The 24471-nt window shown below is 43.1% G+C and overlaps 2 protein-coding genes across 2 annotated transcripts; one reads left to right on the top strand and one right to left on the bottom strand.

Moving 5' to 3' along the window:
• Positions 1-261: 261 nt before the first annotated feature.
• On the top strand, positions 262-3076 carry LOC104533345 (transcription initiation factor TFIID subunit 9-like; the record flags this gene model as incomplete). Its single annotated transcript, XM_010179338.1, has 5 exons — positions 262-398; positions 476-610; positions 1409-1490; positions 2095-2208; positions 2910-3076. Coding segments are annotated over 5 exons (635 nt in total), but the record flags the coding sequence as incomplete, so codon positions are not given.
• A 2991-nt stretch (positions 3077-6067) lies between these two features.
• On the bottom strand, positions 6068-24314 carry KIF4A (kinesin family member 4A). Its single transcript, XM_010179337.1, has 30 exons — positions 24176-24314; positions 23938-24052; positions 23101-23291; positions 22706-22798; positions 22261-22427; positions 21926-22020; positions 21601-21720; positions 20262-20437; positions 19166-19227; positions 18319-18454; positions 17757-17815; positions 17455-17560; positions 16710-16775; positions 16213-16398; positions 15446-15549; positions 14986-15130; positions 14395-14505; positions 13536-13619; positions 12812-12925; positions 12402-12557; positions 11888-11982; positions 11329-11458; positions 10645-10815; positions 10155-10262; positions 9527-9604; positions 9340-9441; positions 8488-8649; positions 7638-7757; positions 6833-6955; positions 6068-6253 (listed from the first exon to the last, which is right to left on the bottom strand). The coding sequence occupies exons 1-30, from the start codon at positions 24296-24298 to the stop codon at positions 6068-6070; spliced, it is 3684 nt and encodes a 1227-aa protein (XP_010177639.1). The 5' UTR covers positions 24299-24314.
• Positions 24315-24471: the final 157 nt, after the last annotated feature.

The following is a 24471-nucleotide window of genomic DNA, read 5'->3' as shown; positions in this document are numbered from 1 at the left end:
AGACTGGACCAGGCTGCCCAGGGAAGTGGTAGAATCCCCATCCTTGGATGTGTTTAAAAGCTGTCTAGGTATGGTGCTGTCTAGATACGTGGTTTAGAAGTGGACGCATTGTAGACTTCATGATCTTAGAGGTTTTTTCCAACCAGAACGATTCTGTGACTTTCTGAAGCAGTGGTTTTGGTGGCAGCTGGGGGAGTTTGGGGAAGAGGAAGGTTTCTTTCTTTTAATGCAGCCTTAAAGAGAGATTCTGTTTTTTCAAAGGGTACGTGACTACCATCTTGGAAGATGCAAAAATTTACTCGAGTCACGCAAAGAAATCCAGCGTGGATGCGGATGACGTGAGGCTGGCAATCCAGTGTCGAACAGACCAGTCGTTCACATCTCCGCCCCCGAGAGACGTAAGTAAAACTGCGTGGATGACAGAACTGCATGGCTGTAAAAGGCTGCAGGGGGGAACTTGACTGTGTTTTTCCAGTTCTTGTTAGATATTGCAAGGCAGAAAAATCAGACGCCGCTGCCATTGATAAAGCCTTACTCAGGACCCAGGCTTCCGCCTGACAGATACTGCTTGACGGCCCCCAACTACAGGCTGAAGTCCTTGCAGAAAAAGGTAAGGGCTTTGGGTACGGAAGGGTTCACCTTATGCCCACGTGGTTTGTCAGGAATGTTGCTGGAATTAGGGCTTTTTACACCTGGGAAGGATACTTTTGGGCAACTTATTTTGCTGTGCAATGCTCAGTGTGTTTGAAACTGGGTCAGTGATCTTTATCTCTAGGGACTTGCGAGTTTTCTTACTGTTTGTTAGTTTCAAAGTGTGTTCAAAAACGAACCTCTGAATCCTTTTAGTGTTGGACCAGAATTGTTGAGTTGAATTTGAGATTGTAAAAGGCAAAAGTAAGGTTTTAATACAGATATTAAAAAGAGTTTTGTACTTATATCTTGTTTCTGCTCTAGAGGGAAAAGATCTGCTTTGCTTGCTGGAACATACCGAGTGTTTCTATGTGTAGGATTTCCTATTTATTCCCCCCATTTTACAGAAAGAACTTGAGAAGTCGAGCTTAAGGCTCTATTCCAGGTATTCCCATGGGGCTCACCTTGGTGCTAGCTGTAGAGTAGAAGAAAAACTTGATTAAAATGTTCCAGTTACTCTTTTCAGTAGAGAAGAACCTGACTGAGCCGGGTGCTGTTTGCCGGATCAGCCGACTGCCGGTCTGCAGCACTAAGTCAGGTCCAGGAGCTCTGCAGCTCACGCCTGTGGTGTTCACACCACGAAGAGTTTGAGAACTTCTGTGTTGAGACACAAATGCTGTGTTACTGCTGGAGTTTTGGAGGAAGAACCATTTATTCTTTTGACGTTAAGAACTGTTCACGTTTAACAGGCCGCTAAACCAGTGTTGTCTCTGGGCAGGTCTCTTCCTCTGCGGGGAGAATCACCGTCCCTCGGCTGAGCGTTGGTCCGGTGAGCAGCAGGCCCAGCACTCCCACTTTAGGTAGGAAACAGCTCAGATCAGGTTTCCTTGATTTGATTTGATTTGATGGAGGAAAAATGTATTGAGGAGTGATTTGAAGCACGCTTCAAACACTGAGGACGTGCTGGGTGCCGCCTGACCTTGGGGTTGTGTGACACCTTAATTAACAGCATCAGAAAAGATAGACCCATTTCAAAGAGATCTTTGTAACCTTTGATACGTACCCGCAGGACTGACTGTGGGCTGGCATTCCTTATTCCTGTGTTTGTGGTAACTTCTAGATGTGAAGGGACTTTAAGAAACTTAAATATGTTGGAGTTTTTTTCTTAGTGTAAGCACTACACTAAAGCACAAATAGCATTGAATAAAATCTGTTGTTAAAAGGTTCACAAAGTTTATGACTGAAAGTGTGCGTTTGCACATCATTGTGTGTGTGCAGCCGAGCGTTTTGTGGTTCTTGAGAAAACGTGCGGTTCTGCCTGAAAATCTGTGTCTAGTACCAGTGTGTTCGTGTGCGTTCCCACTGCTTTGATAGGAATAGGTTCCACTTTGAAAGCAAATTTACAAGTTGTGTGTATTTATTTTTGGTTTGTTTCTCTTTTAACGGACTCGTTTTGCATTTCAGGCACACCTTCAGCACAGACAGTGTCTGTCTCAGCCAAAGTTGGCACCCCCGTGTCACTGACTGGGCAGAGGTTCACCGTGCAGATCCCGTCTTCTCAGGCGGCAGTGAAGTCAGGTAAAACACAAGCTGTAAAAAAAAACCGATGAAAACCACTTTGTGGTGGTGTTTTTAGCAGAAGGGAAATTGATTTATAGTCATAATGTGAGAAATGACCTCACCACTTAGATTTTTTTAATATTGCTAATCTTATGTGTGGTCTTACATGAGCAGACCGTCCTCTCTGGACATTCCAGTAACTTCCAGCTTTACACAGAATCACAGAGCGTTGGGGATTGGAAGGGACCTCAAAAGCTCATCCAGTCCAATCTCCCTGCCGGAGCAGGAACACCCAGATGAGGTTGCACAGGAAGGCGTCCAGGCGGGTTTTGAATGTCTGCAGAGAAGGAGACTCCACAACCTCTCTGGGCAGCCTGGGCCAGTGCTCTGTCACCCTCACTGAGAAGAAGTTTCTTCTCAAATTTAAGTGGAATTTAATTTAATTCCTATTTTGAGCACAGTGCCAAACAGAACACGCAGCATTTTAGGCAGATTTCCCTTCCACCTTATTTGCCACCTTGTGCTCTCTTGCTCTTCTGTGCTTGCTCCTTTAGCACTTTTCCTGTCTTCTGTGCTTCCCTCTCAGGATCACTCCGGGTTTTTGGCTGGAATGTTCGAGTAGCGTGGTTCTTCGTTGGGTTGGAAGTTCTGTGTTAGTGTGGGAAAATCAACTGTCGTTTTCTCAGGCTCTTTATTGAATGACTTCTTTTATTCCACAGCCACACCAACTACTCCAACGGTGCAGAATGTTCTAATTAATCCTTCGTTAATTGGACCAAAGAACATTCTTATTACTACAAATATGGTATCGTCACAGAATACATCCAATGATTCAAACCCCTTGAAAAGGAAGCACGAAGATGATGACGACTACGATAACTTGTGAAGAGTCCATCCCATCCCCTCCCTTCTCCAGTGATTCATACTGAGTCTGCAGGGATTTTGCCAAGAGTTCTTTGTAGCAGTGTGAGAGCCTTTAAATACTCCTTAATACGCAGCTGGGCGAGGAGTGAGAGGGAGATCTTTGCCTGTGGGAAGAGGAAAAAGCAGCTGATCTTTTTTGGGATGTAGCTGGGGAACGTCAGCATTTTTTTTCCCCAAATATATTTGCTGACGCCAGTGCCCCCGACTCCGACTCTGTTAGTAGAAGTAAAAGCCTATCCATGATTTGTTCTAAAGAGCTGCACCTCTCTGTCATCACTTCATTAAGCCTGTGTTTGTATGTGTTTTGAATAGAATAAATAAAATGCCGCTGTTGGCCTGGCCCGCAGCAGGATCTGGTGCAGGGCAAATCATCTGAGTTTTGCTGTGAGCGAGTGACTGGAGCCGTGGTGTGTCGGGATCCCAAGTGTGCTGTACTAAAAGACTGATTAATGTGTGTTTATATATTAATAAACTGAGAGGAGTGTGTTTGTAACAGTGTCTCCTGGTAAGGGCTTTACTTTGTCCTGCTGAGCTTGACATGGCAGAGAGCTCTTGTACAAATTCTGGCTCAGCTGCAAACACAAAACCACCGTTTCCTACTGAGGCCCTGAGAGGATGATGAGGAATCAAATATCCCAGCTTTCGCAGTGAGGAGTAATCGAATAGCCCAGCTTGTGTGTTGTGTTCTTGTGGGTTTGTGAAGTAAATGCTGAAAAAACCCTGCACTTTTCACTGGAGAAAGTGGAGGAGCGTACGGGGGTCTTCTCAGTGTGGAGGGCAATACCAAGCACAACCTGAAGATGCTCATCTTAAATTTAAGCCCTGAGCGCGTGACTCACGCCCATGGGGACATGCCAGCTCCATGCCAGCTCTGGCTGGCTGAAGCACGCACAGCTTGGCACAGCTCTGGCTGGCCCATCCTGGGCCTTGGGGCTTTGTGTGTGTGTTGGAGGGGGCTGGCTCCACCACCTCCCTGCCCTGGTGAGGAAAGCATCAGGCTGGTGTTTCTAGCACGACCCAGAGCGGCCCTGGACAAACCCAGGAGGAACTGGACAGTACAAAGGTATGAGACTAGCTTCAAAAAAAAAAACCCCTCTAATCATTCTGATTTACAGCTTTTCTTCTTTTACAGCTACGTATGGCAGGGGCAGAAGTGTGGCGGGCCTCAGGCAGGCGAGCCGTGTGCAACTGGGCTTCAGATCCACACAACTCATCCTCTTCCAGCAGCAGAGGCTAAACTGGCTCCTTGGTCAGAGCAGATGGTCGTCCTGAGCAGCTGCTCTTCTCCGATGCCTTCCAGCGAGGCAGCATTTGGGAAAGGTGAGGAACCAGCCACTCCCTGGCCCTCTCAAGCACAATGGTGGATTATTTCATAATCCTGTCTGTGAACAGGACAGGTTTGCTTAAACCACAGACACTTGTTACCTTGCATTTCACCACACACAGATTTGTTGCCTTTGTGCTGTGTCTTTGTTCTTCGAAGCTGAATTGATCCTGACTCAGAGCTTCTAAACCCCTTGCATAAGGGATGGGAAAGTCCGTGGGATGAGGGGAATGCTCTTTTGCTGGGAGAAGTCCTCACAACCTCCCAGGACATTTAAAGCCCTTTGAAACAAGCATCATGCAACCATCAGGGACTTGTGCATGCTCAGAAAATAAAAGAGATGACTGAAGCGAGAACAACAATCCAACAGCTCTGTATTGACTACAGGGGGTTGTGTAGTGGCTTACAGTTTTCACAAGCAACACATTTTTATCAGCAAGAGCACTGCAGCAGCAATCTGTCTTTCTGCTACAAATGACACCAGTTTGCAAAGCCCTGCTCTGACCGCCCCTCATAAAAGGAACAAGCTTGTAAGAGAGCAAAGGGAAAGCTACAGTGCTTAATGTTGGTACTAATTTTATTTAGGCAAATCCATGCAGTTATGCTTTGATGTTTATTAAAGCATGTCTGTGCAGAAAAGCCTGCTCAGCTTGCACTGAGCCAGGAGCCACAGCATGGTTAATGTTGCAGCAGGCCCAAGATCAACACAGAGGACACTCAAAGCTCACAGCAGGTACAGTGCTAGCACTGCAGCCACCTGCGAGTCAGAGGGGAGAGATGAGCAGTCAAACCAATGGAAAGGAAATGGAAAGTGGAATGGAAAGGAAAAAGGTCCCAAACATTTGGACAAGCAAGCCTCAATTTTTCTTCATGCCATTAGGACTTGGTAAGGGGGCAGCACTAGTCCTGCTGGAACAGTTTTGAGACCAGTTTTAATAGCAGAGATGCCAGAGTGCCTATGTGGTTCATTGCACACACTAATGTGAAGTTAAAAGTCAGGGGTTTTTTTAGTAGTTACCTTTATTAAAGCTACAAAATCAAGTTAAAAATACTACAATATTCACATACAGCTAGCAAGTTTCTAAATTAATTGAACAAGGGCAGAGCAATGCCTCAAAGGGTACAGACATGCCACCCATTTCCTATCTGCTACCTTGTTTAAGACTACAGATAGAGCCTGCTCAAGGTCAAGCACCAGTGGATTTCATGTGGCAGGTTGGAACAGTTCCTCACACTCCACTGGGAGAGACAGCACCCAGATTTCCAGTGCAAATGCAAAGTTCTTCAAGATTACGGATTAAACTGTACCAAACATGTTCACAGCTCAGGCTGAGGGAGGCAGCTGGAAGGAGTAACCTGGGTAAGTGACCTCCACTCACTACAGAAATTCCAGACGAAAGTTTCTTACCATCGGGCCAAGACCCACACATACAAATATTTACAAAGACTAAGACACAACCTAGCAAGAACTGAACTGGTGTTTGACTCACTTGCGGAGGCCAGCAGCTGTCAGGCACATCAGGCTTTTGCTGCAGAAAGAGATCCCAACATGTTTTTAAGAACAAGTAACCAGCACTGTGGTCTAAAGAAACACAGAACAACCCAGCCATAGGGCATCTTCTAGGGGTGTCAGTCAAGCTCCTCCTTGATAGGGGTACAACCTGAGAAAAAGCTCGTATTGCTGCTCAGCATTCTCTTCTTTTTCTTTACAAATGGTATCTGGTTCTCTTGGGACTCCTCATCTTTCACGTGCCCAGAGGCAGCAGTGCTGGGCTTCTTCAGGAACAACTCTTGGTCTGTGATGTCTTTCAGCACCTAACAGAAAAGCAAGGAAGATAATTTTGGAGTCAGTCACTGTCCTGAAGAAGCCAGCCAACTTGCACTGGAGCTTGGAGGCAGCACATACAGAAGTTGGCAGGCCAACATCAAGAGCTGCTTAATTTCTTTACTCAAGTGAAAATTCTAGGGACAATTTTACAGGCTGAGCAGGATGAGACAGTATTTGGAATAACACACAGAAGGTACACAGGGAGTAAGTAAATTAATTCAGCTGAGGAAAAACTACAGCTGCCAAGTCTGAGTACACAACAGGTTAAGAACAGTAAGTTTGGATGTAGACAGACGTAATTTTGTCCTGTGAGCTCCTCAGTTACCACTCTTACTGCTGAAAGGTGCAGCAGGAAAGTATGGCAACCTACATGGCAAAGTTTCAGGATGAAAACTTCAGCAGACTCAAAACTTAACTACAGGCTGGCTTGGCAGCTGTAGTCCACTCAGAATTTTCTAGAAGTCTATCATCTTGCATTTCTTTTCCTTCTTTAAGAGCCATCACTAGCTCTACACAAGGTGTGCACACATTCAGAACCACTGTTCTCTTACAGATTTAGGCAGTACCTTTGTGGTTGGTGTCACACACACAGGCTGGAAGAAGGTCTCTCCTGTAGCCACTTCAGTGGGGTCTTCAAGTTTGAGGGAACCTTCAGAGTCTCTCGTGTGGTCCTCACACACTGTGGCATCCTGAAGGGCAGTATAGTTTGAAGCACTTCTACAATATCCATCCCTTCCTTCCCCACCAACAGCTGAAGAAATATTAGGGGTCCCTGCGCCACCTCCTCTCCCGCTGGGGTAATTCACAGCACAGAATGCTGGATGCATCAAATAGTCAGTAATTAGAGAATTACTATGGGAGGTCTCTACCTCAAATCTCTCAGATCCAAGAGCAAGGCAAACATTTCTAACAAACATCAGTTGCTCATAAACCCTCCTGAATGCGCAAACCCCTCCCCAAGGTATCTATTCCATTCTTAAAAAAAACAATAATCTGAAAATGAGTTAAGTTTTGGTGCCATCTGAAAGTAAATAAAAACTGTATTTTTAGCAAGTGTAAAAGACAGACTTAAGTTGTTTGTCTTCAGAACCACAGCCAACAGCTGGCAGTAGGTAAATCTGTATGACTTGGGACATCACACACATTTCTGTATTGACTGCAAAAGCCTGGTACTGCAGTGGAAAACTTTGTACTCAGTTACCACTGATAACCACTGAGCTACAGTGACATTTACAAGTGTTTCACAAAGGTACATGAGCTTTACCTTGACAAATGTGGATAAGAGCACAACCTCCTATCCATTCAAACACACGCCATAGTCTGGACATTGGGTGCAGGCCCTATCACACCCAAACACGCAGCACCACTCACCGGAACACCAGAGTCTCTGTTTCTGCATTTTGCTGAGTCGCAGCTACAGCCTCCAGTGCAGCCCACCTTCTGCTTCCTGCAGCCACACTGCCTGTTTCCACACCGGCCCTTGCAGGAGCACTGAGGAAGAGAAGAGCTCTGTGCAGAAAGAGCTTCGGTCTTTTAAAGCCTGCATCTAGATTGCCACAGCAATCTAAGGGACAGTACTGTCCCCAAAGCTGCCACAAAGCTTTTAAGGTTTCACTGTCACATGCCAGGAAAAGAAACAAGGTCTTTCCATCTAGAGCCACCTCCTGTTTCAGTATCCCCAAAATAAGCATATTTTATTACTCAGTCCCTGAATTCAAGTTATCCCAAAGGATGCCAAGTTGCAGTGTGTTAGAAAAACTAACACTCACATGCTAGGAGGCAAACCTGAGTCAGCCCTAGGGCCTTCCCTCTAGATGGAGGTGACCCAATGTAGCTACTTCATGGCACATCAGAGCAATGAATCTCTTTGCTGGGCTGGGTTCACGAAGCAGTTGCAGACTGCACGGACCAGCTGCTCCAAGCTACTGTCTGAAATGTTTAGGTCAGTTCAGGCACAGGTAGCAGGACAGAACATGAGTGTCTCATAGCAGCAGATGACTTGTCCAATTAAAAACTCTTTACGAAGGTGTTGCTGACTATTGCTCTGCCAGAATACAATAAATAGCCGATGCCAGCAGCACTACCATATTAAGGCTGTTCAGAACAGTGGAGACACTACAGTCTCGCTGTTCCTTTGTACACATACTAGATCCCTAAGGATACAGGCAAGTGACAGACAATAACAGACAATAACAAGTCAAAAAAGGTAACTGGGTCTTACCCCCATCAGGTTTTTCTTTGCTCCTTTCACTGCTTTTACTGGAATCCAGTCTGTATCCTCCATTTCCTGTCCAGAGTCCCCTGAGTCAGAGAACAGCTCTTCCACATCTATTTCTGGAGTTGGTGCACGGGGTTTTGCTGTTGTTTGGCGACGAGTCTTTGGCTGCACGCAGAAATTACAAGGGTTGAGGCCCCAGAAGAAAGAACAGCGGGTTTACATTTTATGAAAGCATTTCAGAGTCCTACCACCATAGCCCCATTCCTCTCAGCCATGAAGGAGGTAAGGCCAGGGAGGAGACAAAAGATCAAGTCAGCAGGAATTAAAAATTCAAATCAGGTAATTTAAACTGCTAGGGTTTGTAAAAAATAGATAGTTGATAAATCCTTGGAAAACAGATTTGTGTCACAGTCTTGGCAAAGTAGTTTCAGATCATTTATTCCTCCTAGCACAAAGATTTGTTTCTTTTGCAAGGCAATGATTACATTTTCTATGACAGGTGCCTTGCTCCATGATTCAGAGACTGGAGATGCCACAGAGAAAACATCAGGACTACCAAGGAGGATACAGAGTCAGACATTGGCTGAGGAAACAGGCTTGGGTTTTTTTTTGTTTTGGTTTCTTTTTTTTTTTTAATATCTAAAACGAATACAATCTAGTTTCAGAAGTGTTCTGAAAACAGAAACCTTAAGGACTGCCTGAAGTAGAGAACAGGCCTACTCCACTAAGCAGAACAAGACATCATGTAAAAAGGCACCTGAGAGAAAGAAATCGAGATTATTCATAGCCAACATTAGCTTCTGAAAAGACCCCAGGTACAATACAAGCTTGAAAACTGGAATGTGGATTCTTTACTTTGGGTGGAATGTAATCAAAAGAAGAATCTTGCGACTCAGATGGCACTTGCTGAATATGACGGATCTTCTGTCCGCTGGCAACTTGGAGGAGCAGCAGTTTCTGTCAAGAACAACAAACGTTAGCTTTGCAAAATACATTAAGTACAGCTTCTTGGCAGTTGGGTTGTGTCTGTACAGATCTCTACCTGTTTAAGAATCTCATTTTCCTGGAGAAGTTCTTGGTTCTTCTCACAGATCTCCGTCATTTTCTCCAGCTCTTCCTCCTGTTTGCAAAACAAAAGGAAATCTATAGGTTTACAAGGGGATAGCACAAGCAGCTGTTCAGAACAGGTTTTTTGTTCAGGTCTTTCTTGCAAGATCAAAGGGGCTTCTTTGTTTTGTGCAACAGGAGATCAGCTCTGACTAGTCAGGAAATCACTAGTACCACTACCTTGTTTAGGCATAACACTGCATGATCAAGGTGAAGTTCTTCCTTTGCTGGTAGAATAGTGGAGCTGTGCTCAAAGCATCAGTAATAGCACGCTGAATATCCTAACTAAAGGTGTTCTGAGCGTGGAAGAAGTTTGCATGAGATGGTGAGATTGTGGCAGGTCTCATTGCTGCATTTACACATTTACATTTATTTAACAGATCAAACCAGGGTTATTCAAATCTGGATAGCAGCTATCTCCTGCAACCAACTGAATTGAGCAATCTTAGCTACAAATGGAAACTTTCCCAATCCTTCTGCACCTTCCTCACTCTAAAGCCACTACTCCCAGGTACCATAGCCCTAATGAGGGCACCCCACCCCAAGTCACATTGGCACTCTACCTGGAACTTGAGTCGCTCTTGCAGCTGTTTCTCTTGCTCACTTAGTGAATCTTCCAGTTTCTTCTCTGCTGCTTCTTTTTGCTGAATTTGGCTAAGCAGGTACAGAACCTAAAAGCGAGTTAATAAGTTAATACAGCAGAGGCAAACAGGTGTGAATTCCTGAAGGGACATCTGGCAGCCCAGGCAAAGGCCTTGATGATTTCAGAAAAATTCTGCCACTTCCAGCATGATTTCACCCTGATCTACTTCAAAAGTTATCTTGTGCTGAGGTGTAACATCCTCACTTAAAGCACTGCAAAAAGTTATTAAATAAAACAACTTGCATAGGACATAAGATGAATAGGGAGGTTGCTTTTGTTAACTATCTGCAAGAATCTCACAAACCTTGATTGGTTTCAGCACATCCCCTTTGCCTTTATCTCTGAGCAGATCTGGAGATCAGAGTCCTAAGACACAGGCACTCTTAAGATTTCTGTCACTTATGTTTTACCTTCTCCTGGTGCTTCTGTTCCTGCACCAAAAGCTGATTTTGGAATTCAGCCTCCATCTCTGTTATGTGGTTGCGATCTTCAATCAGCATCTTTTGTACGTCTGAGTAGCTGGCTTTACTCTGCTGCAGGCTGCTCTGCAACTTGCTTTCCTGCACTTTTGAGGAGACCAGCTGAAAGACAAAAGCAAGAGGATTGCCCAGGTCAGTATGTCCAACGTTTCATAATGTCTGTTGGGACAGGCATGCTGCAGTCTGAAGGCACAGAATTGCTGTTTAACTTCTAGCCACCCTAAGAACTGGACTGGCCATCAGCAACAAGGAGACTAGATGAGAGATTCAGAGCTTGACACCTGACAGCCAGCATGGAAGTGCAAAACAAATAGCAGGAAGCTTTGTTAATAGCTCTAGAGTAATCTCCTATCCTGCAGCATCTTAAATTTGAGTACTGGGGGGACCCCAAAAATTAATGCTCTCCCATATTAGCTCCTTCATTCTTTTCCTTTAATTTCCAAGCACAGGGACTGATACATGATGTCAGTTTTGTGGGGTTTGTTTCTCAAATTTGATTCCACTTCACTTGAATTCATCTCTGCCGGTAGCCTGTTAGTCACCCCCTTTCATTCCTGACTAAACAGACTTAGAGCCTTTGTTTCCAGGGATGAAATAAGAAAATTTAGAACTTACCTCTCCAAGAAGATACTTCAAAGCACATTTAGCCTCTAGAATCGTTGCAATATTGTCCCAACGCTGTTTCACACGATCTCCGTTATCTGCATCCAAGAGTTTCTGCTGCAAGTCAGCTATCTGGGCACTCCTTTGGAAGAATGCATGTATTTGAGGTAACAACACAAGAGAAAACCTGGGATAGTGTCTGGGCTAAAATGACTGCTACCAGAGTATTAGTCAAAATAGTTCAAGCTAAAATTTTGACTGCTTACTGTACCAGAGAGTTTCTCCTCCCCTCCATACTGCCAATTAAAAGTGCAGTGTTTCCCCAGTACAGAGATGCTCACAAACAGCTAGGAAAAGAGCAATCCTAGTGACTGAGCAGCATCCTCATATTCCCACATGTCAGAAGAATTCCAACCAAGAAAACCACGTAGTCTTATCTCATAATTTTTAGTGTCAGTGTTTAAGTTATTTTACTTTCTCTTCTGTTCACAGAAGCAGTGTAGACAGAGATAAGGGAAAAAAAAACAATGGAGGCAAGGCTGTGCAAATCAGCTTTGTCATATTGCCTTACCTGAGCTCCATCTCAGTTTCCAGGCTTTCTATCTGCTTCGACATGGAAAGGTCCATCTCTGACGCCTGAAAATCTGCGAGGGAGTAGGTGCGCCTCTAAAAAATTGCAGCAGTGAATAGGAGTGAGCAATAGGTGAAGAAATGCACTCAAAACTGGGCTTTCATTTACAGACATTTCAGCAAAGAGGAGCTATACTACTACAATAAAAGCCTCCAAGTATCCCTCCATAGCTTAAATTCCATTGCTCCTTTCAAAAAGAATGAAGTCTTTGATAAGGGGTCTGACCTACTCATATCCATCAGATTCACTGCATTAAATAACAAGTTACTTCAGCAACTCTTCCCTGACATACCAGAGGACAGTAAGAACATGAACCCTTTCTTCTAGAAAAGGAACTATCTCCATCCCTATCTTCTACAGGGAAAAGGCAAATAGAAGTGAGTAAGTTACAATACTCACTGAACCACCAGAGGTGTGGGATAGGAAAAACAGCATTTCCCTCTCTCTCTCTTACCCGGAGCTTTAAAGGTGGGTTTTCCCCAGCCTCTTTCTTCTCTTTAAGCTGAAGGAGCTCCTGTGCCAAGATCTTTCTGTCCTCCAGAAGGTCTGCAAGGTGCCGTCGAGCCTCTTCAGTACTAACGAGAACCTCTACTTCATTTGCAAGCCAGCTCTAGAGGAAAAAAAAGCAACATCAAAACCAACAAAACAAACCAGTATAGTGGTCTACCGTAGTCTCAACTTCAGGACTGAATCCTTCTCTGAAACATCTTCACAGATAAATTTGACAATCACATTGCCTCCCTTGATATTAAACTCCATGTTCTTCCTCTCTGCTTCCAGCAATCAACCCCAGCAGCACCCACCGAGTTAACAAAGCTAAGTTTGCCCATTGTTGGTTGGAATGCACAGCACATTGTTACCCACTTTTACTCGTGCAGCAACTCCTTCCATTCCCCGATTTTGACTCTCCTTCCGTTTATCAGCAGCCTCCTTTTGTTTCTGCAGAGCATCCTTTAGGCGCTTGTTAGCAGCTGCTGCCTGTAGAACATTTTACACAAAAGATTAAGTGAAGTAACAGTAGTTACTTCTCAATCTGCAACAGTTGAAAACACGAGGTATTCACAATGCATGACAGACATTGAGACAATAAGAGAACGTAAGGTTAGTGAAACCAGAACAACTTCAGAATTAAGCGAAGACTAGAGTTCTTGACTTTATTTCCTTTGCCAAGATTCCCAGTTTAAAGATAATCTGCTTCTAGGCCTAAAGGTAGAAGAAAGCATCTAACGTGATGGTTTCAAGATGCATTTCTGCTATACAGCCATCCTGCACTAATTTTGAACTGCAATCTAGCATGTCTACCAGCCAAGCTCATGTCACACTTTCTAGCTTGGGTATCTGTAATAGATGTGCCACATCAGCCTGGTGCTCAAAGGGTAATTTAGTCTTTAAGGAGCAGGTTTAACTAGAATCCCTCAAAGGCTACAAGACAGAAGCATGGTGTCTTTCTATAGAGAGAAAAGCTCCTATTTCCAGACCTCCAAACTGTTTTTCCAAAGTTTCTGCATATCCTGTTTACAGCCTCCAACCACACTTTGCAGACCTTTAGGAGCTGGCCAGGAGTTTCTAGCAGATATTGACTCCTTACCTCTTCTGTTTTGCGCCGAAGTACATTGGCCTGCTTCTGGAAATCTCGTTCTAGCTTAAGTAGCTCATATTGTCTCTTGCGATCCTGCAGGGTAAAGTTGTTAAGATAGACGGGGGGAAGAAAAAATAAAAAAAAAAATATAAATCAATGTCACATTAATAGCTATAGCCAGTTTCACACTTCCTGGAACAGAACAATGACATTTGCTGTTCTGCAATGCAAATACTTCATAATGATTTCACTGATTATCACAAAATTAAGTCATGTAGCGCCTCTGAGAACAAATGGCTGTTAGGCTTAAAGTGACTGGAAAGGGCTCCACGCTTTCCATTAGAAAGGTTTAGAAGCCTAAAGGCTGTAAGAGACTGCAGACCAAAAGTTTAAGACTTAGCGTCCCAGAGCACTGAGGAGAAAGCTTGTTACAGTAAGAATTCCTGTGAGACTAAAACTCAACAGGTACAAATGTTTGCTGCCCATTACGCTGGAATGCTACAAGCAGACTGATTTCATTACCAACTCTGTTTACCTGCAGATTCAATATTCCTTTGAAAGTTTAAATACTTTCCATTCTGTGGCCAAACCCTACAACTTTAACTACTCACAAATATTAAATTTTTTTGCCTTCTGCTTTAGAGCTGAACCACAGCTGTGTTGATATCTTTAAGATCTCCAGAAATAAGCAAGTCCATTTACAACAACTGGTGAAAGGTGGCAACCATATGAACTGATGTTATTTTCAAAGCATTCCCCAGATGTTTTTCAGATGCTTGCTAGTTAAACAAAGCTTTGCAGAAAACACTTTACTGATTTGTTTCACTCTTCAGAGGGAGGTACAGTTTGGGGTTTACTGTTTACTCACCCGTTCTTTCAGCTGGATCACTTCCTTGTCCTTCTGTTGTTTCCACTGCCTGAATTTCTCAGCATCTTCTTTCATTTGGCGCATCAGCTGTACCCTTTGGTTTTTCATTTCCTGAAAAATAGAAATGGCTGAAAAAATTGTCCAGTACTTGCATTCTGGGTAGTTTCAACCTATATTCTTCTAGTGTGTCTATCAGAGGTAGCAGACAGGACATATTATAGTAGGCATGTATTCTAAGCGGGCAGCACGAGGACACCCTCAAAGTGCCAGGAATTCATCTTTTAAGGCATAAACAGAAGACAAAACACATGCACTGTAAAGAGATGGAAATCAACACAAAGTCAAGTGACTTGACTGAGGCAATAAGTTATCAGAACAGCCAGAAGACACTTTGCACCTCTTTTATTCCTCCAAATTTCAAGAGCTACTTGCCTATTGTATTACACCAGCAATGGTGGCCATGTAGCCAAAGGAGTCTTGCCAAAACCTGGTGTTCTCAGTCTAACAAAAGAGAAAGCAAGAGTGCCTTCAGTCTGTAACCTGCTTTGTCTACTGGAACAAGCCTGAGAACTGCACACTAGGATTGGTTACCCTGATCTCCTGGTTCAGTTTGGAGACTGTGCGTTCTGTAGATTCCTTCAGCTTTAAGAGTTTTGATTGCTCATTTAGCTTTTTCTTCAGCTCACTAATTTGCCCTTCCAACTCCTGAAGTCTTTTCCGACGCCGTTCACTCAGTCTGTAAAGAAATCACACTTGAGAAAACAGCCCCACATAATTATTGTTATTCTCAAACAAATATTCTCCAACTTTAGAGATGTATTACGAAAAGTGAAGCAATTGTGTATTATCATCTTTCCCACTGATGAAAGTGCAGTATTGGACTTCTCTCCAATTAATACAGCTCATAAAGCAATATAAAGGGATGCATTTGCATTAAAACAAGAGCTTTTACAAATAGGAGAAATGCATGCAAGATAATGACTTTTCACAGGTGCATGAACACAGTTTTCAGTGCTATAAGCCACATATAAGCTTGCATAGTCACTCTTACTTGGCATGGTTGGCATCCTTCTTTGCCACGTGCAGAGCAAGGATCAGTTCCTCCTTTTCTTTTTGCAAACTACTGACCTCCAGTTCCAGATCCTTGATATTGGTCTAGAAAGAACAAGAGCACCAAGCCTTCAAATAAAAGCTTTAAAGCTCCACTCCAAGACAAAGCTTTAAGACAGGAGGCCTTGAGAAACCACATTCCTTTCCAACAGCCTGTAAACCGTCTTGTCTAAAAGCAGTATGAGTGTCAAAAGGACTAGTCCTCCATACACTGAAATCTTAGCTGGTCCACAGAACCATTGTAACAAACAAAACATTATGACTGAACAATTTCAGAGATGGGAAATCCCAGCACAGCTAAGTGAACAGGGGAAGCCAGATCCACTGACTGGATTATGTACTATGAGCGCTTGCATTTTGGCTTGGTGCAGCTAAGCAAACTTCTGAGTAAAAAGTAGAGAAGCTAATTTCATATAGAACTGCTAGTGATTAATAGCTTATTTCAGGGAAAAGAGCATCTTCTGACAGTATAAGTATTTGTAGATAGCTCAGCATGGTCATCTCTCCCACCTTCTCTGCTGACATCTGCAGTTAACTCCTACCTCTATGCCCAAGGGGGCACTGACCCAGCTTAATGAAATAGATCCAGTAAGAACATGCTCACGAGAGGACAGATCTCCTTCCTCCCCTCCTCAGCATGCAGTGACTGCATTAATTGAGAAAAAAAATGGAATATAGCCTTACAAGAACTATTTCAGAAGAGTTTACCTGATACTGGGACTGAATGGGCTTCAGCTGACTATCATTCTGTGTCATTTTTTTGGCAAGTGCCTCTTTCAGGGCCAGGGCTTTATTCAATTCAAGCAGCTCTTTGGACATCTGGGCTTGACGAAGGGCATGTTGAGTGGTGAATTCATTTGAAGATCTCTTGGTGTCCTGGCCTATTTCTGCTTCCTGGAGGAGAGACAGTAATGAGCAGGAGAGGCCAATCCAAAGCTCTAACGACGCGATCAGTTTCTGCAGAACACTTCAAATTCATTTTTTCACATAAAAAAATTAGTCATTCAGAAATGAGAACAGGTTATTGATCTTGAACACACTGAGCAAATAAAAGCACAGAAAGGCAGAACAAACAAGGGTGACACATACTGTTTATCAAATATTTAGATTAGAAAACTAGCATAAGGATGCAGATAAGAGAGGAGTGTTGAGGGGATAAGACATGCCACTGGTAAGGTCTGCACTGCTGGACTTCCTTCACTTACATCTGTAGCATCCTGTTCAGAGTTTGCCATCTCTGCAGCAGCTTCCATTGTGGCAGCATTTTCACTCTATGTAGGACAAAGGGAAGAAAATTTTGGTGAAAAGTGAAAGTAAAATGAAGCTAGTAAGTCTCTGTTGGCTTATTATGACAAAGCATAATGTTGTTATTCTCTGACCAGAAAGCAATCTCTGGAAAGAGGATTGCATTGTCCTCCTTTAGTGAGGTGAGCACACTCCTCCTAGACTAGCTGGACAAGCCATTCTTTCTTGTCTTCCCTTAACTTCAGCATTGGCAGCCCACTCCTCACAAGAGTAAGGAGTCTGGGAGCAGGGGGAACATCTAACTCGGGAGAACAGAGAAGTTCCTCAATTAAACAAAGATTTGGCAACTTCTGTTTAACAATTTCAGGTCTCTGCAATTTGGGTTGCTCATTAATACTCCTGTAACTCTCCTTCCAACTTTTGGATTGTAAGTCCATGCCAGTCTCTCACTATCACATTCTTTAATGGAAACTCTTCCTCTACCACGTGCAGCCACTCAAGCACAAGTGGCCACATTAAAAGCACAGCAGGACAGCTTGCTTTGAAGTGCATATCAAAAGTCATTTAATACTTGCAATTCCATGGCTCCTTAAGCAAGGTTTCTGCAGAGTGGAATCCACTGCTCAGCAGATCAGTGGAAGAACCTGGGGTTTCATTAATAAACTCACTTGGCACACACTCTTTGCTCCCTGCATTCAGTCTTACCTGCAACTGAGCCAACACTTGCTGCAGATTGCGAATCACCTCTACATTCTCTTTTAGTTCCTCATCTTCCACAGTCTCTACCAGCTTCTGCAGATCAAGCTGGCATCTGCAATGTAGACATGGGACATATTACATGGCACATTTGTGTCACGTATGCCAATGAAGAACAACTTTCCCCACTGAACATACAAATTAGTTCTGGATAGACAAACACAAATGGAGTGTATCCAGTTTATCCTAACAAAAAATATTCAATGCTGAGAGATTTCCTCAGCATGAGGAGTGTGTGGAATGAGACTTACATAGCATGTTGCTGAAGTTGTTCTAGCTTGGCATTCATCTTCTCATTTTCTTGTTCTGTCTAAGAGAAAGCAGAACGATACTGAATTGTAGGAAAAACAAGGTAAGAAGCCAGAAAACAGCTAATCTATTTTAGCAAAAGATATGTTGTCAGTCTGTGGCAAATCAATGCACCGAAAGATCTTGCATGATCATCACCACCAGTTTGTTTAGACTTGACACTTTTTCTACAGGAGTATACACTGCAGTGAACCAAAACAAAGCAGAGTGGGGTGGGGAAAAGAGAGATTGTGTGTGCAAGTGCTGGTATTTTAAAACACTACAGCAAAAGAAAAAAGTAGAAAGATTCAGGTCTTCTTTTCCCAAGTGAAGTCACCAGACCTGTAGGCTCTGAGAGACTTTTGTGTCTGACTGATAGCTAGAGATTTAAAATAAGTGTGAAAAGAAAACTAAAAAGATTCCTAACATGCCATTAGTACAGGAGCTGCTGCTATTGATTTAATCTTCAGCTAAAAGGGGAAAGTCATGCAACTTAAAAGTTCTTCCTGGGTAACTGAACCTTACCAGGATGATCCTCTCCAACATCTGTGCTGTCTGACCAGCAGCCTCACTCAGCCCTTGGCTCAGCTTTTGATTCTCCTCCATTAGTGACTGGTTCTTCTCCATCAGGGACTGAAGGTTCTCCGAAGGTGCCATACTACTGAAACATTAAGGACCAGATGGCCTGTGAACATGACTTCACTAGAGGTTTGTAATAGCACTGAAATTATCTCCAAGTTTCCTAAATAACTTACAATAAATACAGGTTGTAGCAGATGAACAGAAATAGCTGGAGGAAGTCTAATTTGAATTAAAAAACTTAAGTAATACAGCATACCAAAAGTAGACATTTGCAAGAGAAGAAAACACCCTTTTGAAACAGTAATGCTGTTTAATCAATGGCATGTTTGTAAACTGCATGTTCTTGGATTTTGAAACACCCTCAGAAGACAACACCTACACAATCCAACTCCTCACTGCATCTGATGCTTTTAAGAACACTGGAGATGGAGGTTCCCTACATTTAGAGGTGAGGGGAAAAGAAAAAAGAAAAAAAAAAGGATGATCTGAGAAACACTAGTCGTTAAGAGACATTCCCTAGTTCCTCTCATATATCCTGCAACTTTTTTTTGCAATTAAGATTGCAAAAACCAATTGGGTTTGCTACAAAACCAAATGACCCATAGAGGCATAGAATTTCACTAAACATGACACAAAGAACAAAGGGAAGAGAAAAAAATTGCCCAGATCCTATTAGAAAGCAACCAGTTTGCTCTACCCTCACTCTACAGCACTGACTGAAGCAAAGATCTATGGCTTTTGCTGTTGTGATAGCCACCAGAAGAGTTGAACATGAATCTACAAATCTTACTTGATAGACACTGGGAGGGTCCCTCCATGGGCCTGCAGCAGTAATACCTGTAGCTCTTGAACCTAGAAAGACAGGTACTATTTGTAAATCTCTCCCATATAGAAACTGGTTGAAGGATGGTTTAATCATATATGGTCGAAGGAACGCTATAAAATCCTTAGTAAGAGTCACCTGCTCCACAATCGTCCTTTTATCATTGCCTGTGGAAAGGAATCATGTTGCTACAATATTTCAGGTCATTTATCCCTGAAAAAAAAGCTTCTCTTCATCAGGAATGCTCAGATCAGAGCATATGAATTCACCTACAAACAGCTGACATACTCTTCTGTGCAGGGTGTCAAAGACCTCACTAATCCAAAGGGCAGGTCTCCTACTTTGCTGAACCAATGCTTTGTTGCTGCTTTGCACATCAGACAGAGTCAGGTCTCTCGCCTTCCTAAGCTACTTGAATATGTGACTGGAATTTACAGTATGTTAACAAACATTCACAAGGCTCTGGAGAGCACTCCTATGCAGTAAGCAAAATCACTTATTTGCTCCATTGTGGAAGCAGATTACAAATGTTTTCTTTGGAAAGGCAACACGAAAGACTGCATCATGTGCATACTGTCAAGTAAGCACAGCACACCTGGTTAACTCTCATCAGTAGACAAGCACTTGGGCATCTAGTTTTGGGTTTAACCAATTTTAGTTTATGCAACTTATTTCCCTCAGAAGGTGACCACATAGGAGCACTCTTCACTTCCCACTCAGTGCTGGGTGTAAGCAGGTGATGTCAGCAAGGCAACCATCACTGTATTTCTATTTTTGCCTGTAGCCTAATGGACAAGTGATTTGTTCAGTGGAAGACAAATGTAAATCACGCTAACACTACCATTTTTCCACGACGTTGAATAGTTCCTGTAGAATTACAGGGAATACTCGTGTATTCCCTTTACAGCACTTACACAGCTATCTCAAGAGACAGAGAAACACATATTAAATCTATTTTGCATGTTTTGTGTAGCTAGGCATCCTATGTCTTTGCTTGCTGTTTACTGAGCTTAGTACCAAAAGGGCAGATCTACTCCTTTCACAAGAAGAAAGCATCCAGTACCTGCTGCTTCAGCTGATGCAGTTCAGCTGCCTGGGGATCAACATTGACAATTGGTTTATTCTTTATTTTCCTTGCTCTGTCAGCATAACGCAAAGTATTTAGAGTTTCTTCTAGATTGGAATCCGCTGGGCTTACACAGGCAATCATGAGAGTGTGGCTGTTACCACCCAGAGAATCTGAGAAGGAAAACAAGGCATAACCAGTGCTTTGAGAGAGCAAAAAAGACTACTAAGGTATAATCATTAAGATACCTAAGAGTACATCTCCATACTACAGCTAGAAGATATCCAGCTCTAGCTTTGTGTCACCGCTGCCTAGTTTCTCCTCTGCCCCAGTCAGTTCTCCGCTAAAAAGCATTTTCTGAAAGCCAAAGTCCCAGAGCTATGTCTCCTCTCTTAATTACCAATGATTTCACATCAGCCCTAGTAATATTATTGCCCTGCTTAGTAATTTCCTTAATTTCTATATGTCATTTCTGGTATAATTCTTTCAGGTTTTCCCCTCCCTTCTCCCACACAATACTACTCAAGACCTCCATGGATACCCAGACATCAGAATTCACATTATCTTCCAATTAAAAGAATAGGCCAAGGACAGATCATCAAGCTGCACGGCATTTTGGCCTTTGGTTTTATACTAACATATATTAGCTACTAAACTTTTTATCAGGAAAAAAGAGCCCCACATCCAGCTCTGCATAATCCATTTCCTTATTATTGTATATTTTCAGATACGGAAAATACTGAAAAGCATAGCTTACTGTACAAAATTATTTAACCGCCCAAAAAATTTCCAGTGAATTGCATTACTACAGCTATACCTGTATTAAAGACCAATTTAAATAAAACATATTGAAAGACCATTGCAACTATTGAAAAATAAGGATCATGAAGACAAAATATTCAGACTAAGTAAACAGGACAAATACATGAAGCACACATGGAAGGCACAAATCACTTGCCCTTCATTCTGGTTGTGATATCCTGCAGTAAGTTGCTATAATGAGGGTGTAACAACAGATTTCTGCTTCCAAACTTAACTTCTCACCCTCCTCCTACCCACCAAAAAAAACCCCACACTGAATTGGTCTTGTTTCCTCCCATTACAGAGTAACTGCAAAAGAGCAGGGCTTACAAATAAGTCCATCTCAATGGATTTGTAACCTAAAAATAAGAGTACAGAAAAGGTCCAGCTTCAGTAAGAAGAGGAACTAAACCAATAAAAGCAATCACTTTGCCAACAGCAGCTCCTACTTTGTAGTTGCATGGCTGTTAGGGCTTTTTGCTACTTTGTTGTTTAAAGTGCATCTGTAGATTTAGGCTTTATCATCGCTTCTTACCTTGCAGCAGTCTTGTTAACTTTGAGTCTCTGTAGGGAACAAACCCACCCTTTTTATTTTCATCACCAAGAGCACTAATCACATTCCCCAGGCAGAGGAGACCTCTGTTTATGTTGATGCCTGCATACAAACAGATGACAGTGAGTACAGCTACCTTCTTAACACCTAGCAACTGGTCATTTCCTGTCCTTTTAAAGAAATTTAAGGTTAAAAAAAAGCACATTATACAGGTTAAAGAACTGCTTTGCTTTTCCTTACAAGGACTCAATTTATTAACTCAGAATTGGACAGAAACCCAAGCTTTACCAGTCCTTTTCCTACAGACCTTCTTTTAGTCTGTCTCCCTCAGCCTTGGTCTTCTTTTGTCTCTCAGAGCCAGCAAGATCAACCAGGTGGAGCTTGGAGTGAAAACTGCTGTTCCTATGGCAGAAATAGACTATTTTACTCCTTAAGTAAATCTGCTGTTAGGAAAGGAGCAGTCCAGTGCTTAGCTACCGGGCTGAAAAAACACTTTGTATCAGAGACAGTCAAATAAAGGAACTGCCTCAAGAGCAACTCAGCTGAATTCAACCAAGATCAACAAAGAATGACAAGACCAAGATGTTTTGAGTAAGTCTGACTCCTAACAGCTGCTAAGAGTGGCTGCACAGTCACACTTACTTGTCAGTTTTCTTCTTCTGATCAATGCAAATGGTGAAGATGGCATGGGACCGCGAGGAGTGGGAGTTCATTGCTGTGGCAGCCCCTGTTCTGGAATTGTTCCCCTGCTCTAAGCAGGATACAGTGTCTTGGGCACAGGCGACATTTCTTTCTGTTAATCCCACAATCTGTATCCAGGAAGAAAGCATTATTTATCCTCTTCACCCCGACTTGCATAAAAAGAAAAAAATATCCTCTGTCTTAGACTAGAACAGACAAAGTGAAGTCTCTGTGTACATCCACAGTCACAAGAACTGATCTCACTTCAAGCCAGAGGCTGGTATGGATTACCCTAGAAAAAAGCTTGTTCTGAACTTTGTATCAGTAACTTTAAGCTGCACCACCTCTCCCTTAGCCTCATGCCCCATCACCATCTTATGTGCCTATATCTAACAGGGCAACAGACCTTTATGCCTTCTTTCGGATCTTCCCGTATGCTGATCTGAGAAGACCGTTCTCTTGACGGGCACAGCAGGTCTAGAATATCCTCATTGTAGATCTGAAAGCATCAAAACAGTCCCTGAGAGTCAGCAGCCTCAAAAAAGACCAATTAGCTTAAAGAACAATGTACAGCTACAATAAAATAATAGGTAATTTTGCATGACACTCTACTCATTATACCTTTAGAGAAAGATATATAGGACTTGGAATCCCATTTTTGACAAGACCTTGCGTAGTCTTAGGTTCTTATTTTATTTGATTTTAATTTTAACCTATTACTTGAAGAAGGTAGCCTTCATTAAAGCTCATTTTGTCTACAACTCATAGTTTTATACTTTGAAAAATCAAAACAACTTTTACCTCTAGATAAGAGACTTTGAGGACGAATTCCCAATCCTGCCTTTGCTCCTTCTCCTTGAATAACAGCTTGATTACCCGAGGGATGACCCCCACATTAGGTTCGTGCTCCTGATTGGCAGTGTAGGTACCTCCCATTGAGTACGTTTTCCCAGATCCTGTCTGTCCGTAAGCTAAGACGGTAGCATTGTATCCTGGGGGAACAAAGGGCGCCCAGATCAGATGGTCACATAGGAACCAGAAGAAACTTTGATGAACAAAACTGCATTCTAGTAACAACACCCTTCAAAAGTAAGCGCTATTTCTCACTGTCAGTTTACACAACCTTTATGCAGAGGTCAGTTAGCAACACCAAGGAAAAAAAGGCAACGAAAAGCTCCCCAAAACACAGATAAAATTATTATTCCAGCTCTTTTTTGAGTCTGCTCTGTTGCTATAACAGCATTAGTCATAGAAACACCCTGTGAGTCTAAGTCTCTCTGTTATCCCAGCTCCACTGTAGCATCAGTAACAGCTTCAGGTATAGAATACTTATCAATTCATCACATTATTCTTCATAAAATTCTTTTGCCTCATATAAATAGCTTCAGGAACCAAAATGACCCAGTGAACACATACAGGTTATTCTGATAGCCCTATGAAGTACAACAGGTTGTAAACCAGCAAGATCTGGCATTTTGCACTAGAGGCTAGAGTCAGTGTTTAGATAGCACAAGATCTTGTTTTGTGAGGAGATCAAAGAGGAAATGAGTTAGGATGGACAATTAAACAGTGCAGTGCTCTCTTCCACACAGCTGAGCCCACCAAAATCCCCAGTATTTTAAAACAGTTACCACAAACCTTTGAAGATGCCTCGTATTAGAGGTGCAACAGCTGTGTTGAAGACTTCCTCTTGTTCAACGGAAGGGTCGAACACGTAATCATATGTGAAAGACTTATCATTACCTACGACCACCTGTAGAAGGGATGAGAGTAGACACAGGTGACCACACCACCCCAGCACCCTGGCAGCAAACCTCGGGATGGGGAAGGAGGCAAGGCAAAACCGACCCCGGGCACAGAGGACCAGGTCCCTTACTTGCGGTTCCCCCGGCACAAAGGACAGGCACATCTGGCACCCTTCGCTGGTCTCCTTCGGCACCAAGGGGCGGCAGCGCAGCGCGACACGCACCGGGATCACTTTGTCATCTTCCCTCACCATTTTCAGTCACTGCGGGTACTCTGTGAAGGAGCGGAGCCGGCTAAGGCCTAGGAGAAGCAGGGCCCACAGCTGCGGTAAGTACCGCCCTGGCGGGACCCAGCGCAGCGGCCTGTAACCCCCACCCGGGATCCTGAGGCCTAGGCCGGAGAAGAGCCCGGGCCCCGCTATCGCCC

This window comes from Mesitornis unicolor, unplaced genomic scaffold (genome assembly GCF_000695765.1).
Source record: "Mesitornis unicolor isolate BGI_N332 unplaced genomic scaffold, ASM69576v1 scaffold48992, whole genome shotgun sequence".
In the NCBI taxonomy this organism is placed as follows: domain Eukaryota; kingdom Metazoa; phylum Chordata; class Aves; order Mesitornithiformes; family Mesitornithidae; genus Mesitornis; species Mesitornis unicolor.
The sequence above is the reverse complement of the archived record's forward strand: the minus strand, read 5'-3'. Positions and strand labels throughout refer to the sequence as shown.